Genomic DNA, 17,211 nt, shown 5'->3' with positions numbered 1-17,211 from the left:
CAAGAAAGAGAAAAAACTTTGATGCAGGAAATAGGAGATCAACACAGCATAAAGGCAAAGAGAGTCTGTAAGATATACCAGTTGGACATAGCGTGTGAAGGGAACAGGAAGAGGAGCCCTAAGGAGTCAGCAGTACTGGGTCAGTCTACTGACTTAACCCAGCATAACCCGCATTTGAAAGTTCCATAGTGTTGTGAGCAGCAGAAGCAATCTTTAAACTCTGGCCAGGAGTTCCTGTGGTTTCAAAAGTAAAAGCTTTGTTCTGCTCTTATTTTGAAATCAAATAGATGTTCCTAACTGCTTCAACATGGGCCTAAACATACCCAGTGAGAACACAAAGTTTTGTGTCCAGAGAAGTCAATCATTATAAAGCTGATTTCTGAAAAGGGGACCAGATGACACACCAATATCCAAAGGAATGAGTAGGAGATGACCTGGGCCCCAACAAGCTGAGAGCTTGCACTAGGTCATCTTGAAGGCCCTTCTAGGTTGTTTATCTTGGAGTTTAAATCACAGAGTTCTAAGAGTCATGATCGCCTTTCCCTGCTGGACTTTCTGTGTGATACAGTCAAGACCCTTACCTGGATCTTTAAATAGGATGGCTTACTGGCTCCAGTGTGGTAGTGAGTTCCAGTGAACAAGTTGTTTACATTTCTTAATTCTGGAAAGTCACCGGGCCACGGCAAGTTAAAAACCGAAAGTGAAATCAGCTGATAGTGACATCAGTCAGCACAAATGTACCAAAGTTCAGAGAGCTGTTTACTTCGGGACAACTGCGAATGGCAACAGGACCTCAGCTCAGGGCTGCATCTGTCTGCCATTTCTCTACGTCTGACCTCGTTTCTGGAACCTGACATTAGAAAGCCAGCAGGAGGGAGAATCCAACCAACCGAACCTGATTTCCTGTTCCATCTTTTCATGAGTGTTCCTGGGGGCGCTGCACCTTCTGGTTGTAAGTACCTCCTCACAAGCACCACAGCTGGCCCAGATGCCCACCACCTCCCAAGACAGTACTTCTTCTCAGATATTTCACATTCTAGAAAGTGCCTTGGGAAAGCATTGGCTGCTAGGTGTCTGTGTCCTTCCTTCCTCTCTCCTTGGTACATCTACCCCTTTATTCTCTGATCTCCTTCCATCTACTCTCTTCAGCATTACCTGTGTATCACTGGCCACAAAAATGATGCCACTAAAGCTGGCAGAACCAGTTGGGCCTACACAGACTAACTGTGAGCAGCCAGGTCTGTACAAGTAACTGTGTGTGGCTTTTGGAACACATTGTTCATCAAAACAGGCAGCCAAAACCCATGCAGGTCACTGATCAGCAGCAGCTAAACTGTTGCTCAAAGGTGATTATGAAAACACCATGAGCCCTTCGAATACACACTGAAGATTAAAATTTCCAGAGAGATCTGTGCTCTTGACTTGGAGAATATAATAGGATCTAAGAGATTTTTAGACCCTACGTTATTAGAGTAGATTGCTTCTCATGCCCCAGTGGAAATTCATGGTAGAATTTTAGTTTTCTCGGGGCAGATGGTGAGACCTTTCATTTTTGTAAGTGGGCTATTTTGTTCACAACTCTTATTATACTGCTTCACCTGTAAATTCAAAGCATTCATTGAGTAAGGGAGAAAAGTGCATATTTCCTTCTTACCTCATGACATTAAAGTGCATTTTCAGTATCATCTTCCTATTATATACCCCTTTCAAAATCTTGTTTCTGAGATTTAGTGTGTGTGATTTTCTTCTTTCAATTTTAAACATGTTTTCTTTTATGAACTTTCTTTCCATCTTGGCTCTCACCTTATCTAATTACTGGAAGTTATGATTATTTTATAAATTTTATTTTTTCTGAAAAATAGCTCATAATTCTGGTATTTTATTTTAATGCAAAAAGAAAGGAACAATTTCCAATAATTCAACTACCCAGAAAAACAGCTAATATTAATTAACTAATAATTAATTAGTTAAATAATTCCTTAGTCTGTTTCTCTTGTACATCTTTATATAGAGGCATTCATACTAGTGGGATTTTATATAGGCTTTTCTTAAAAGTTGTGTAGTGTTTCATCATTCTGATATTTCCTAATTTATTTCTAATACTGGCAATTCAAGTTGCTTCCCACTTTTTGCCAAAGTGACACTGTAATAAACATTCCTATCATTGATTGCATTTCTGTTTCCTGCCTTAGAATAAATTCATAAAAATGGAGTGACAAAGAGATTTGACTGTTTGGAGGTTTTTAAATGCATGTTGGCCAATTACCTCCCAGAGAAATTTTCCAAATTTTTACACCTGCCATCATGTGTGAGAAAGCCAGTTTTACCACTCTTGGTATCAGCAAGTATTTCTCTTTTATTTTAATGTTTATTTTTTTAGTGGTAGTTGGACATAATACCCTTATTTATTTTTATGTGGTGCTGAGGATCGAACCCAGGAACTCGTGTGTGCAAGGCCAGTGTTCTATCACTGAGCCACAACCCCAGCCCCTCAGCAAGTGTTTTTATCTACAGTTTTGATAGGGAAACACATAGGTTATGTTACTTGGCATAACCTTTGATGACATTAGGATAGAGATTGTTTTTTCATGTTAATTACTTTTCATCCTTTCTTTTGTGAATTATCTCTTAATATTCCCTTGTCCATTTTTATGGAGTTTAATATTTTCCTTAACTATTCACATGAACATTTTAGGCATTAGGCATATTCATCATTTAATATTTGTTCTACATATTTTCCAAGCTCATTGACTTTGTGTGTGTATGTGTGTGTGTGTGTGTGTTTTAGTGTTGTATGCTTTTGTATATAGAAATCTATATTTTTTTAAGTAGCTAAATCTGTACAATTTTTATAGCTTTGATTTGCTTTTAAGTTCAGAATGTCCTTTCTCATTCATAAATCAGATTTTTATACTTTTTTCTGTTTGTTTTTGAATCTATGTGCAATTTATTTGGTTTGTGGAATGCAAAGAGGACCTAAAATACTTTGGGTTTTCTTTTTTTCTCTCTTTTCCAGCTAGCTTGTCAACTGCTCCAGTTACTTAATAAGAAACCCTTTATAGGCTCAAACCAAATGTCTCCTCTACAGAGCGGTCTTCCCTGACTCTCAGATCTAGAATCAGCACTTTTTCCTGCCACTTTCTCCCCCTGACTTCCCCCTGTTTCTTTTCCAAAGCTTTTCAAACATGTAATTATCTTTCTTAATTATGTTTGGTGTCTGTCTTCCCAAGTAGAGTGCAAGCTAATAGGGAGATATCTAGTTGTTCCCTAGCACCTCTGATTCTCCAGGGTCCTCACTCCAGAATCACCCAAAATGCATCATGAGTAGTGTCCTAAGACAAAACCATGGCCAGAGGGTGGGGAGATTTCTTCAGAATTGCAGGAGAGAGTGCTGGGGCCAGAGAACCCACGCTAGCCTCTAGTGCTATTTTGGGCCCTGTGAATCTCAGCCTCCCATAAACTGGATGGGGGGAGATCTGCCCCCAAAAAAACAAAGGAGGATGGGTTTCCCAATTTATAGTCATTTGTTCATTTTTAAGGATTTTTTTTCCCTACCTCTAAATATTTTGTAACCTTTATTCCCAGCTGGGTCATCTGCTAGTAAAAGCTAATCAGCAACAAAACAATCAAACAAATAGCAAGTTAATATTAATGGACTCATTTAAACAGTTATTCCAATGGCTTATCGTGTCATGCCTGGCCTCATGCCTCTGAGTTTAAATTGCCATTTCATGGTGTATCCCCATTTCTTCTGGGAAAGCTGTTTTTATTTACATATAAGAATTAAGCAAATCTGAACATTGCAGTGTTCCATGACAAGCTCAGTGGTGCAGACGACCATCCACAGAGAACACTGTGAACCCCAGGAGCTGCCACTGGCCAAACACATCCAAGAGACACCCAGTTGTGAAAAACTAGAGCTTAGACGCTTATTTCTGCCAAAGGAAATATGACACGTTTCCCTTTCTTCTTCCCTTTTTATTTTTATGAGAACCCCACCCAAACCAGGAACATGCTAATCTTAAATGTGTTCAGCCAGCAAGTTTTTAGCCAGGGCTGGTGGCCTCCTGTGACGAACACACACCCTTGCCCTGCACCCTGTCAGGTTTGGTGGTTCTGGCTTTCTTCTGCTTGGATTTTCTTTCCTGGACTTCTCACTCCATTCATGCCATGCACTGACCTGCCATCTCTACGTTACTCCCGCTTCCATTCCCTTTTGCCCCCTGGAATCATTTCTTCATCGCCATCACAGCAGACACGTGGTACTTAGCACGTGCTGGGCACTGATCCATTTATGCTGCTGTGAACTCATTTCAGCCTCACAACAGCCCCATGGGGAATGTGACGGCCAATGCATGACAGAGCAGCATGTGATGGAACTTGCCCAAGGCCACATGACTAGTGAGGAACAGGACAAAGACAACCCAGGTGGTGGTGGTCACCACTGCCTGTTGCTACCCAGGCCTCATTCTGGAGTCATCACCTACACATATCCAAGAGGACAGCTTCCTGGAGTTGAGCTCTGTAAAGTAACTCCAGTGCTCTGTCCCCCTAGGATCTCACCCAGGCTGTGTGGTCCTGGGCTCAACCTCTCTGAGCTTCAGTTTCCTCTCTTAATAAGAATAATTTGAGCAACACTTACTAGGTCATGTTCCAAGTGTTGTGCATGAATCACCTCATTTAATTTCCATAATGTCTATAAAATAAATTCTGTAATTATACCAATTTTACAGATCAGAAAACTAGGCACAGAGATGGCATGTAACTGAGATCACAACAGCTGGTAAATGGAAGAGCTGGGATTTGAACCCAAAAAACAAAACTTCAAAGCATGTGTTGTGAACCATTATTCCACACTGTCTCCCCTATATCAAGTGAGAACAAGAAGAATAGCAGCTACATTTGGTTGCTCTGAAGATTAAATAGATAATGCTGGTGAAGGGCCAGGCCTTAAATAGGCAGATGCTCAGGAAGAAGCAGGCTCTTATTCTTATAGTGAAGACAACTAGGCAGCCTGATAGGCTCCAATATTCATCAACGGTATGAGCATGGGCTGGTTACTGACCCTCACTAGGCCTACTTACTCCTCAAGAAAATGGAGATGAAAACAGGCAATCTACCTTCCAACCTTGTTGCAAGAAATTAAGAATACCTGCTAAGTGCTTGGTGCAGAGCCCGGCACATAATAAATGCTCAAGAAATGTTGAGGTCTGTTTTAACAAGAAAAAACAAAATTGGATTCCTTCTCAGTTCCTTCCCACTGGCTGAAGAGACTCTCAAAGCCAGCTCTCTCCTCTGCTTCCCTGTGGCTTCTGAAATTGTTCACAAAATGAAAAGCCAAATGGGGAATTTAAAACTGACAAGACCCTAAGGACTCCCCTGTTGTTTTTTCTTTTGAGCCTCCTTGCTTTCAAGCAACAAAATACAAATTCCAGGTTGGACTCCGAGGCCTTGGTAGCAACTCCCTGGGTGGTGCCAGGGCAGGGGAAGAGGCTGCTGCTCACACCTCAGCCATCACCATATCTAGTGTCAAATGGTCCCAGAGTACCCAACTCCTGAAGCCGCAGGATTGGATGAAGTACCTGAGGGAGAGAGGACCTTGTAGAAAATTTACATTTAGCAAGGCACAGTGGCATATGCCTGTAATCCCAGTGGCTTGGGAGGCTGAGGCAGGAGGATCATGAGTTCAAAGCCAGCTTGAGCAATTTGGTGAGGCCCTAACACAACTTAGAGAGACTGTGTCTCTAAATTATATATATCTAAAAGGGTTGGGGATGTGGCTCGGTGGTTAAGCTCAACTGGGCTCAATCCCAGGCACAAAAAAGAAAACTTGCATTTAGAAACTGAGAAAGAAAAAAATAAAAAATAACCCAGAGGCAAAGAATCAGGACAGAGAAGTACATACAGAGGCCCTGGTGCAGCAAAAGAATTGTACTTTACTATGACAATTATGGTGGCAAAATGTTAATAGCCTTTACATAGAAAGGGCTCAGACTGACAAATGAAAACTAAAACTGGAAATAATTTTTTTTCTTTTTTTTTTTTAGTGGTGCTCTGGATCAAATCCAGGGCCACACATACTCAAAATGATTTTTTAAAGCAAAAGAACTAATAGCACTTCACAAAAGAAGAAATATAGATGATCATTTCTTGAAAATATTGAACTTTACTAATTCTGAAAGAAAATAATAACAATGAATCATCATCTGTCGCTATCTAAGACTAAAGATATGCAATTCTAGGGAGCAAGCATTCTTGGGCACAGTAGTTGCAGTTCTCAGGAGGCTGAGGCAGGAGGATGATTTGAGCCCAAGAGTTCAAAGCCAGCCTGGGGCAACACAGTGACACCCTGTCTAGGGGTCGGGTATGTGGACCTGGACGGGACAGGACGGAACTGGGAGAAAAAACCATTCTCTTACACCACTGATAGAAGGATAAACTGATTCACATACATACTCACTATAACTTTATTTATAATATATAAAATAATGTTACAAAATACAATTTAGAAACACTTTAAGCTCTGAAATGGCTATATGAAGCCCTTAAAGGTATCACATAGGAAACGTTTCTAGTGATATAGGGAAAGGTTTATTCTACAATGATGTTCACAAAGTGGAACGTGAACATATGTTTATGTGATCCTAGCGTATAAAACAACATTACAGAGCGCTAAGAGTGAGTATTTCTATGACCTGGAGTCATAGAAATTGATTTTTCGTCTTTTCTCTACACTTTCATTTATTTTATAGTTTTCTGCAATTGGCACGCACTACTTTCTTATAAACAGGAAAAAGCTCATCTAAAAATGGCCACAGTGACTCAGCAGTCTACCCTTTTGCCCTTTGAAGGAAGCACTGGCTGGTCATTAAAAAGCTCATTGTCGTGAGAACATGATTACCAGGATTGTTATAAAACGAAAAGAACAGGGCAGACTTTGGGGCTGGCAGAACAGTGTCACGGGTTTCCAACCACATATCCAGACGCTGTCATGTGAAACGTTTAGGAAAAGCCAGGACTAGACTCCAACCTCTCTGTCCCAGCTTCCTAAAGTCTGTACGTGTTTCCAACAGGAAGCACAATCGGACATCTTGGCACTGTGCTGGGAATGTGCGGAACATGAAGATGGCCCCTCACTCAAGAAGCTCCACTGTGTGGTTACGATGTGGACATAACACACGTAAGTGAAATAACCCAAAGACACCAAGCACATTTTCATTCATTAATTAAAAAAAAAAGAAATTCTCTGTATGCTGACATCAGTCCAGGAAAGCTCAGGAATCACTGAAGGTTTTAATCAGGTAGAAAGTCAGAAAGTCAGGTGGGATGCTGGGGGTTGGAGAGTGGCTGAGCATGGGCTAAGAATGGACACAGCCTGAGCAGATGCTGGACCATGCAAAGCTAGAGTGGAGGAAAAAGGAGCTGGGCCTCAGTGGAACACTGAAAGTTCAAGTCCTAAGTGGAGCCAGATGGTGGAGAGCCTCAAGCACTGGACACGGGAGGTGGGCCTGACTGTATATATGAAGAGTTGAGGAGGAGAAGGAAACCATGTCCTCCACAGGCCTGGGCCTGCACTTCTGGGCTCCAGTTTTGTTTTGTTCCACTCTCCATCAAAAACCTCTAAGTGTCAGTTGAAAAAAAAAAATGAGGAAGTTAAAAACAAAGGCTCCAGGCTCTGTCTTCAAGTCCAAAATGTTTAATAGTAATGATTTTTGGAAGCCAGTTGAATCAGGATTCAAACAGGAGAAATGGGAGGGAGCATTCAAACACAGTATCCTCTCTCCCATCCTGCTTCGTTCCAGGGCAGTGCAGGCAATTTTCTGTAGCATGGTAGTGTAAATCAAGGTCCCCACCCTCGAAATCCATCCCACTTCCCAAAATACCAAATCCCATTAGAAACATAGGCTTTTACTAAAGTTGTCAAATATTCAAAACCATGCAAAATACATTGGGAATTTTCTCAAACCATGGGCTAGACTGGTTAAACTTTTCATCATACCATCAGAGAACAGTTGGATTCAGTCACCTTTTAGAGTATTGATGAACAAGCAGCAATGCTCCAAGAATCTCCAACGACATTCAAAGGGGGCCTTCTGCCCCTTGAGTTTCCAGAGACTTTAAACAATAAGGTGCTGCAGAGGGGCAGCTGCTGAGGCTTGAGCTGAGATGGTCGCTCACACTTTGTTTCCGAGTGTCACTGCCATCTCTGTCTGGAGGGAAGAAAAGCACAAGCAGGAGCAGAGCAGGCTACTCAGTATTGCCAGGGCCTGGTGGAGGCAGCACAGATTCAGGAGCTCAGTGTCCTAACAAGGGCTTGCTCAGCACCAGGTCTCTGTCAAAGGATCTCTGATGAATCCCTGTTCTCATTTCTGGCCTTCATTTGGGTCCTTTGAATGGAGCTGCCTTCTCTCCAAGCCTGACCCATGCTCTTTGTTCCACTTGGTCCCTTTCTGTTTTTGCAGAACAAATGCGGCATATAGAATCAGACAGCTGTGGGAAAGAAGGGCTGCTCCCCAGGGGGTCCCCTGAGGAGCTGAGCCCCAGGGTCTCTGGGTTCCTCCCCAGGTCACCAATGGCTGCCACACACTTCACAGCTGGATCCCACCTGGCACTGCTGGCCAAGGCTCACAGGGCACCACTTGGTACTCTGGCTCCAGTGCGTGCATCTCACAAAGTTTGCAGCTAGGCGTCCCTCATAACCCCTGATGTAAATGGCTGGTTTATTCACATGGAAAATGCACACAGATGAAGCCCCAGTGTGCAGACTACTGTTTTACAGGCCATTTTGAAAACACTCTTCTGAGTAAAAAAAGTAGTAAATTTTTAAAAATAATGAGGAGTGTAATGAAATGGGCATTTACATACATCTAGAAGGACCACAATTAGCAAGTTTTCTATAGGTCAGTTTAGCAAGATGTCCTAGGATCGCTATGATAAGCTATCTTGACCCTGTGACGGCTCTTCTAGATATCTAATCCAGGGAAAAGTCAGATTCCAAGCAAGATTCCTATAAGCTTCTTCACTATCACAAAGGTGAAAAATGGAAACAACTTGTCAATTGCTAGTGTAAAGGATAAATCTACGACATGGACTATTCAGTGAAAAGAGTGTCATGTGCAACACAATGGTTATTGTAAAATACATCAGCATATGGGAAATGTTAGTGAAATATTAACAGTGGTTCTATGTATATGGTGGGATAAAAGGGCTTTTTAAAAAATATTTTCTAAATTTCCTAGAACTAGTATATATTACTGTTGTTTTCAGGAAATTAAAAAAAAAAAAAACTATAGATGTTTTAAAAGTAATGAGTGCTGGAATGGGATTTCATCACCAGGTGACATCATGTATGTCCCAATAATGAGTTCCCAAAGCAGGGCAGATGACATTACAGAGAGAGTCTGACAGTGATCCTCAGCCCAGGCTCATATCCTAGGAATCTGCAGAGCTTTGAAGACACACCAGTGCCCACCTCAAACCCAGAAGTCTAGATTCAATTGAGGTGTGGCTTTTATAGCTCTCCAGGTGGGTGTTTCTGTAGCTGTGGTGAGATCCATGGCTCCACGGGTCTTCCATACCTTCCTTCACCTTCAGGACCCTGCTGACAGTGAGCCTTGTCCTCCACCTTGTCAATACGCACCCTCTATAAGGATGTGAGAAATTCCCCCAAGAATGCTTCCTGTGGCTTCTGGCATTTAGGCTGAGCAAATCCTTTAACCCAAAAGCACTTCAGTGGGGACTCTTCAGGCCTTCACAGCTGCCTAGGAGAGACTCTTCCTCCTGACCTCAAATCCAAGGGGCAGCTGATGTCTTGTGAGTGGGTCCTGGCTGTAGGTTACCTGGGACTTCCTGTCCTGGTAGGGTGGGTTAGAATAAGTTTGCCAGGGGGAGGTCAGGAGCTTGAGAAGATGCAGGGCATGAGCAGAGAGGGAGAGCTGGACATTCACTGGTGTGACTTTCCCTCAGGTCCCCTGAAAAGGGCAGGAGAGATGGCCATCCCCAGGCCACTGTGGGGCAACCATCTATCCTTCGTGGGCATCATGATCCTGACAGCTGTGGTCATCTCCCTGCTGTTCTACGCTCTCCTCTGGAAGGCTGGCAACCTCGCTGACCTGCCCGACCTGAGAATTGGCTTCTACAACTTCTGCCTGTGGAACGAGGACACTGGCTCTCTCCAGTGTCACCACTTCCCTGAGCTAGAGGCCTGGGGTGTGTCTCAGATTGGCCTGGCGCTGGCCAGGCTTGGCGTATACGGTGCCCTGGTCCTCACACTCTTTGTCCCCCTGCCTCTCCTCCTCGCCTGGTGCAATGGTGACAAGGGAGAGTGGCAGCTGGCAGTGGGCTTCTTGGCAATGTCCTCTGTGCTGCTAGCCGGAGGCTTGGGCCTCTTCCTCTCCTATGTGTGGAAGTGGGTCAGCCTTTCTGTCCTGGGGCCTGGCTTCCTGGCACTGGGCCTGGCCCAGGTTTTACTCATCCTGTTACTTATGGCCACGGTTGTGTTCCCTCCAAGGGCCAAGAAGGATAAGTGCCAGCTGTTAGACCTATCTAAAGGCTTAAGTGATTGTGAGGGTTAGTTCTAACTACAGAGAAGGTGCCAGAGAACCCAGGGGTTGGCACATCTTCTCAGCCATTTTGTTTCATAGCTAATGCCGTTCTCAAACCCCAGCAGACAGAACTCTGCAAAGCAGGTGGGTCCCCAGTGTCAAGGAGACCAAGGTAGTAAGGACGGCCAGGCCAGCTGCGGCTTCTTAGTGTAGGACTGCCTGTACTTCAGGACTTCTGCGGACACCCTAAAAGCACACGGCTCACTGCCACATGATTTCCTGCTTTATTTAACCCATCTGGGCAATTCTTCCTCTAGCTTTAGGAGGTAAAGATTCCTGTTATGGGGTCAGATTTGCAGGCTGATTTATAAGAGAGCCAAACGGGAATCAGTGAAGGTTTATGGGAACAAACAGGACCACTATGAAAGGGCACCTAGTAGCAAGCCTTCGCTCAATGAGGAGTGGCTTGCTGCAATAAGCCCCTCACCAGGACTCCACTCCCATGGCCCAGGAACGGCTGAGGGATCCAACAGACAGAACACACATGGCACAAAGAAAACTAGGTTTGGAAGGTCCCTCCACAAAGGACGAAGCAGGAATCAGCTGGCAAGCATTCCTATCATTGTGACCCTGGAGGGAGGGGCAGGATGCTCCTGATCCTTGGGCAGGAGAAGGTGGACTGGACCAAATGGATCCACACACAGGTGCTACATCCCCTCACTTCTCCACCCATAACTGGAAAGGACAGAAGCACAACAACTTGTGCACTGGAGAACTCTGTATTTTTTGTCACCTGTATGTTGGGAAACCTGTATGGCAACAGTTTACTCCTTCTGTGCCTTTCCAAAGCCACACTGAATACAGAGGCAGAAACATGGACTCTGGTGTCATCTATTATTATAGTGTATGGTCTCCCAACCCACTCGCACTTTAAACCTGCCCAGGAATCAAGGTAGAGGCTTCCAGGTGGAAGAGAGGCAGCAGCTCAAGGCGGCCTGTCTGGCTTACCAGTCTCTGGTTGGAAAGTCTCACCCTCCCAGGTGGAGCAGGAACTATGGGCAGCTCGTGTCTTCAAAGCTGGAGGGCGAGGGCCTCTGATGGGGAGGGATCATGCTACAAAAGCCTGGGAATCACAGTTATTCAGTAGCCATACTTTTCCTTGAAAATTATTGTCTCTTGGGTTCTTAAAAGTTGGACCCCATGACCTCATTTTCTCTAGAATAAGACAGACAATTGGGATTCTATCCCCCTGTGCCAGGCGGGATGCAGTGCGAGGAGAAACTAATGGGAATTTGGTTTGGGTCCTCACTGTCACACTGAAAATAGTAGCCCCCAGGAGGCCCAGGGCACCTGGAGCTTCTGATCTAGGATGAATCTGCCAGGCCCAGGGAGGTGCAAAGCTGGGCACACAGGCAGCCACATCTGCACCCTAGGGGTGGGGGTGAGGGGCAAGAGCACCAGCAGCAGCCTCTTCCTGCTGCTCTCCGCAGAGAGTCCAGCGAGCTGTTTATCCTCAGCTGAAAAATATCTCCCTGACATATTTCAACACATCTTCCTCCTCCGCTTCCTTGGGGCTTCTGCTTGTAGAGCTGGAAGTCCCCTGCCCCTGGGAAGGGCGGAGGCCCCAGGCAGCCTTGTCTTTCCCACCGTCCTCTTCCTCGCTGCTGCTCCCAGGAGAACTTGTGTGAGGAGACACAGAGCAGATGGGGGAGAGCTCCAGCTTATCAGCATCCACCAGAGGTGACTGCTCCTGGGGCTTTTCCTGTTTACGGCACTGTGGAGCAGAAGAAATGGCAGGCTCAACGTCCATCAGTGAGGCAGGACATATCCAGAAGCAACTGCAAAGCCAGTGTGCGACCAGGCCAGGCCCCGCTCCCACCCCACTCCTCCCCAAACTCCTCAGGTTCTTAAGTAACCAGAACCCACTTGGGAGACAAGCCAGCAGGGGTGTGGGGAACAGCTGAGCAGAAAGAAGAAACCAATAGGAAAATGTGGCGGGAATGAAGGGTGAGAGCATGGAAGGGGCCCAGGCTATGTCACAGAACCAGTGAAACCCCCGAGTCCCAGCTTCTTCAGGGTAACAGTATCTGAATTAGTAGATAGGACACTGTGTAAAAAGGCACATGATAAACACAAAGTGATGTCCAACTGTAAGGTGGTCCAATGATTACTTCAGGAAGACAGTGACTTCCCCATGTTCTGCTAAGGAGAGGTGCCCACGTCCAGAAGGATCTTGGCCAACTGAAACCCTTTCTGAGAACACAGGCCAACATTTTGTGTCCTGCCACATACCAGCACAGAGTCACAGTGCAAGCTGTTCCTCACACACACCCAGCCCAGGTGTCTCACCCCACATCGGGGAGGCTGGGGCAACCTGGCTGAGGGACAAGGGAAGGAACAGACGGAAGAAGCCAGCTGACAGGAGCAGAATCCTGACAGTGACCAAGGGCTGTGGCTAGTTTCTGTCCATGGAGTCTCCGGTCACAAGAGTAAGAAGGGACACAGCTGACTGTACCTCAATCAGGATCCCCAGAGCCACATCCACCATTTCTGCTTCATTCATGCAGTACACAGTCTTCATGGCAGGAGTTCTGCAACACAGACACGAGTCACGAATGGGGAAGAGGGTCTCCAGGCTCACAGGGGCAAGGAAAGGACAGCAAGAGGGCTGCATCCCAGGCCTCCCCACCAGGGATGAGCACAACAGTGCCTCCGAGCTGAGGAACTTCCTTGAGGCAGGAATATGACTTCCTCCTCCCAGTAGCCCAGTGCTGACCTCAGGCCCTCCCACCCTCCACCAACTCCTGATAAGGAGCTGGGACTGGGGAGAAGGCTGGCTCCTGAGAGTCACACCTTGAAACACACACAGTGGATGTGAGCAGATGTGGGCCTTCGGGCCAAGACTTGACTGAAACAGACCCGAATGCATGAACACATTCAATCAAACACCCCGCTACAATCTCAAAGGGAGGCTGGCCAGAAACGGAAGAGCTAGGAAACAGAGTGCTGAGGGCCTGGGCCTAAGAGTGGCAGGGATGCCCCATCCTGCTTGATGCTGGCACCCTGAAGACCCCCCTTCCCCACATTACCGTCATTCAACTAACCCACGCATGGTTCCTGACTTCTTGCTATACATCTGCCTGTCCCCAGAGCTCTCTTCACAGGAAGAACAGGCACCGTTCAGGAAGCCCGGTGACTGGTCCACTGGACTTGTCCATGTGATGTTATAATTTTTGGTGTAAATGTAGAGAATAGTATTCTGACAACTGGCATTTTGGAGAGCTTGCTAGTATTCAAAAGCCACCTGTGTGTGTGTGCTGACGGTCCAGGCTCCAGCAGTGGAAACCTCAACGGCACAGGGCCAGAGGTGGGCACCTGACTGCAAGCTCACCTTCCTTTCTAAGAGTTCCAAAGTGTGGGAAGAAAAACCCACCCATCTCACTCTCAGCCAATTATGGCAGGCCCAAGGCCACTGAGAGGCCCTCCTCCCTCCTGAGCTTCCCCCAGGAGCATCCTGACCAGAGGTTGGCTTACCCTGCTGTTACTGCTGGCCCTGTCACCACTCTCCTCTGCTTGGGAGTCTTCACTGGCACCACCCTACTTTCAGACACCTGGGCTGTCATCCAGCAGGGAAGGACCCTGGTTTTGTTCTTAGATTTTAAGGTTTCCATCACTGTAATTTCCCCCAATAAGGAGTCAGGATCTGAGTGACTTGCTTGACTCAGGACAGGACAGCAAATCTTACTCCTGTCACATCAGGAATTAGAGGCCTCATTTTTCCAAAAGGGCACCAATCTTTAATGCCTACAAAGAAGAACAAAGTCTGGTAAGTTCTAAGCTAAAACACTTCCAGTCAGCCTGGGGCAGGCCAGAGGTGAGCCAGAGGGTCACCAGAGCCCAGGAGATGGGGCATTCTCAGCATGTCCAGCAGGTGTGGCAATCAAGATGATGGGTTGGGGAGACAAGCCCAGTGACTTGCCCCAGTGCCCCACAAGCAGACACCCCCCACCCCAATCACCTCCCTTGTAGCCTCTGCATTAATGGAACCAGCACTCCCAGAGGAAGGAAGGAGAGGAGGCAAAGCCAGGTGATTTCTCCTCCTCCACACTGCAGGTGCTACTGTCCTCAGAGCATCCAGCCAATCCAACTCCCAAAACATCTCCAATGATCTCTCTCAAATTTGCCCCAGGTCCCAGCTTCTCACTTCCTTTACAGTGAGAGGGCCTTAACAACCCCCAGGCAATTCTGATTCACAGAAAGGTTTCATTGGTCACCCTCCCTGCCTTAATCTGAAGCTTCTTCTGATTGGCCAAATTTTAACCTGCTAGAGGGGTCAGGAAGTTTTAACTGCTTGGCTCCCCGGATTTGCAGAAATCAAATCTCCCTGGCCCCCACCAAGCCTCTGATATAACTTGGCTTCCCTTTCCCTACCCCGAGTTGATTCCACCTGGGCCCCTCCATCCTTAAACATCATCAGTCCCCACCTAGAAAAATCTGTGACTCACAGACCAGGACATAACTTTCCACTTAGGAATCAACCTAAGTGTTCCTAAGAACATCTTAGGGGGCCGAAGTTTGCCTAGAAAGGGGTAGTCAGCGAAGAATAAAACCCCTCTCTGAATCATAACTTGAAAATTTATTGCTCATCCAAAATGGCCGTTTACAACTTAAGAAAAAACCAGCAGGCCAGCATCTTAATCTACAGCCCAGGGGACAGACCTTGGCCAATGTACTTTAATTTCTGTTTAAATTATTGGACGTTGGTAGTCATTCCTACCGTCTACTGAGCACCCAGTGCTGCTTAGTAGAAATTTATTAGATCGGGAGATGCATATCATTCATTCCACTTTACAAACAAGGTACTGAAACCTAGTTATCTTGCACAGGTCTCAAAAAGTTCAGCCATCCAGGATCTCAGCCTGGACCTGTAGACTGCCAATCCTGTGCCCGCCCTGCTTCAGGTTGGCAACGTCCCCTGAAAGCACGTTTGGTGCAGCTCAGTGCTCACTGGTGTTAGACCTGGTAGACTTCAGAAAATCTCAGCCAAAGCCCATCACTCCTTGGGTGAAAACGAGACCCCGCAGGAACAGGATCTGACAGCATTTCTCATCCGTAACCTGCAGCTCGCTCTTGGGGACCTTCCCCTGACTTTGCCCCTACTGTACAGTGCCGACCCACAGGAAAGAACACGCAGGAACTCCTTGCACCTCGCGGACCGCGGCTGCCCAGTCACGAGAGCTGGCGCGCGGCCCCTTCCGTTCCGTAGACGGCGCCTGCACTGGAGGAGCGCGCCGCATCCCCTGCCCTTGCTGTGCTGCCAGGTCTTGGGCCTCCTTCTAGGGGTCGGGAGCGAGTCCCGGAGGCGGATTCCGGACGGTTGTGCCAGCCCAGCTCTGCCCGCCCCTTCCGGCTACCCGCTCTTCTGGCGCGCGCGCGGAGGCCGGCGGCGCCCCCTGCAGCCAGCGCAGCGCCAGTCTTCTTGCCTGCTGCAGCAGGAGAGGCTCTGTCCGGCTTTTGGAAAGTCAAAGTGTGGATTCCCAGGCCCCAGGGTCCGAAATTAGACGGAGGGAAGAGGGTTCTGTATTCAACAGCCCCGCCCGGGATCTCACGGGAACCAAGTTTAGTGCTCCCCACTGGCGACGCATCCCGGAGAAGGCGCAAGATGGTGCAGGGAGAGAAATCAAAAGCTCTATTCACGTCGAGAAATCAAATAACGTAGGAGTTACTAATATTTAATATTCAGATTGGCAGCCCAGGGCTTCCCTATGCAGAGACACGGGCAGCTCCACTTACCTGCCCAAGTGTGCTAGTTGCTTTCAGCTATGCTGAACGCTATAATTAACAAATGAAGGTAGCCTTGGTTCAAATCACACTTGTGACTTCAGATAGCCTAAAAGAGGACTGAGGTCAGAGACGGACTGAAAAGACCAAGGCAAGCAGTCACAGGGGAGGTCTTCCTCTGCATTTGGGGGTAAAATACGGTCTGCCCCCAAATGAGAAAAGACAGTTGTTGAACTGTGATTTCCAACTGGTCCGCTAATAACAGCACAGTTACTATTTAGAAAGGGAACAAAGTTTTGAGCCCCCTTTTTCTGGACCAGGAAGTGCTCTTTTCCCCTAGGGTGCCTTCAGTTTCTCCAGAGAACCTCCCAGGCTCTTCTGGAATGCTAATCAATGCTAGGGAAGTGGGCTGGGTAGAAATTTTAAATAAATCTAGGCCTAAAAAATAAACCAGTGGTCTCAAATCCCCTACCAGTCAGCCACTGTAGGGATCGACTTAGCTATGGTTGAACCAGGCCAGCCTCCAGGCTCTGCAGGACTGGCCACTGGGATATTGGTTTCTCTGGCCACCACTAAGGCATCAGTCACTGACCTCAAAGGTCCTGGCTTTCATAGGCCTTGAGTCAGCACAATTCTACAGGGCTGGAGTAGAATCACATCATTTCCTTTTGTGAATAAAGGAACAGAAAATACTTGCACAGTAGAACTACTCCTGTACATTTCGCTCCTTAAAACCTCTCCACAGCCAGCTGGAAAATAGGCCTGTGTGTCTGCATAGTCTTGGTGTAGGGAGAGGCCCTGGATGGGCAACGAACCCAGCTGTGAAATCTATAAGCACTGGCAACACCTGAAGCACATGGGGTTTGTTGTTTTTGTATTTTTATTT

The 17,211-nt window shown here is 46.6% G+C and overlaps 2 protein-coding genes across 2 annotated transcripts; one reads left to right on the top strand and one right to left on the bottom strand.

The window, feature by feature from the left end:
- The first annotated feature begins 754 nt into the window (after positions 1–754).
- Positions 755–11,423, top strand: Tmem140 (transmembrane protein 140). The gene is made up of 3 exons (XM_046455115.2): positions 755–952; positions 7,074–7,180; positions 9,967–11,423. Exons 2-3 carry the CDS (start codon positions 7,120–7,122, stop codon positions 10,572–10,574), a joined length of 669 nt encoding a protein of 222 aa, XP_046311071.1. The 5' UTR covers positions 755–952; positions 7,074–7,119; the 3' UTR covers positions 10,575–11,423.
- On the bottom strand, positions 6,444–15,952 carry Cyren (cell cycle regulator of NHEJ). The gene is made up of 4 exons (XM_046455116.2): positions 15,752–15,952; positions 14,079–14,348; positions 13,060–13,135; positions 6,444–12,318 (listed from the first exon to the last, which is right to left on the bottom strand). The coding sequence occupies exons 2-4, from the start codon at positions 14,213–14,215 to the stop codon at positions 12,058–12,060; spliced, it is 474 nt and encodes a 157-aa protein (XP_046311072.1). The 5' UTR covers positions 14,216–14,348; positions 15,752–15,952; the 3' UTR covers positions 6,444–12,057.
- Between the last annotated feature and the right edge of the window lie 1,259 nt (positions 15,953–17,211).

Source organism: Marmota monax, unplaced genomic scaffold, assembly GCF_021218885.2.
Source record: "Marmota monax isolate L192 unplaced genomic scaffold, Marmota_monax_Labrador192_F-V1.1 WCK01_AAM20220418_F8-fsc00131, whole genome shotgun sequence".
Lineage (NCBI taxonomy): Eukaryota > Metazoa > Chordata > Mammalia > Rodentia > Sciuridae > Marmota > Marmota monax.
The sequence above is the reverse complement of the archived record's forward strand: the minus strand, read 5'-3'. Positions and strand labels throughout refer to the sequence as shown.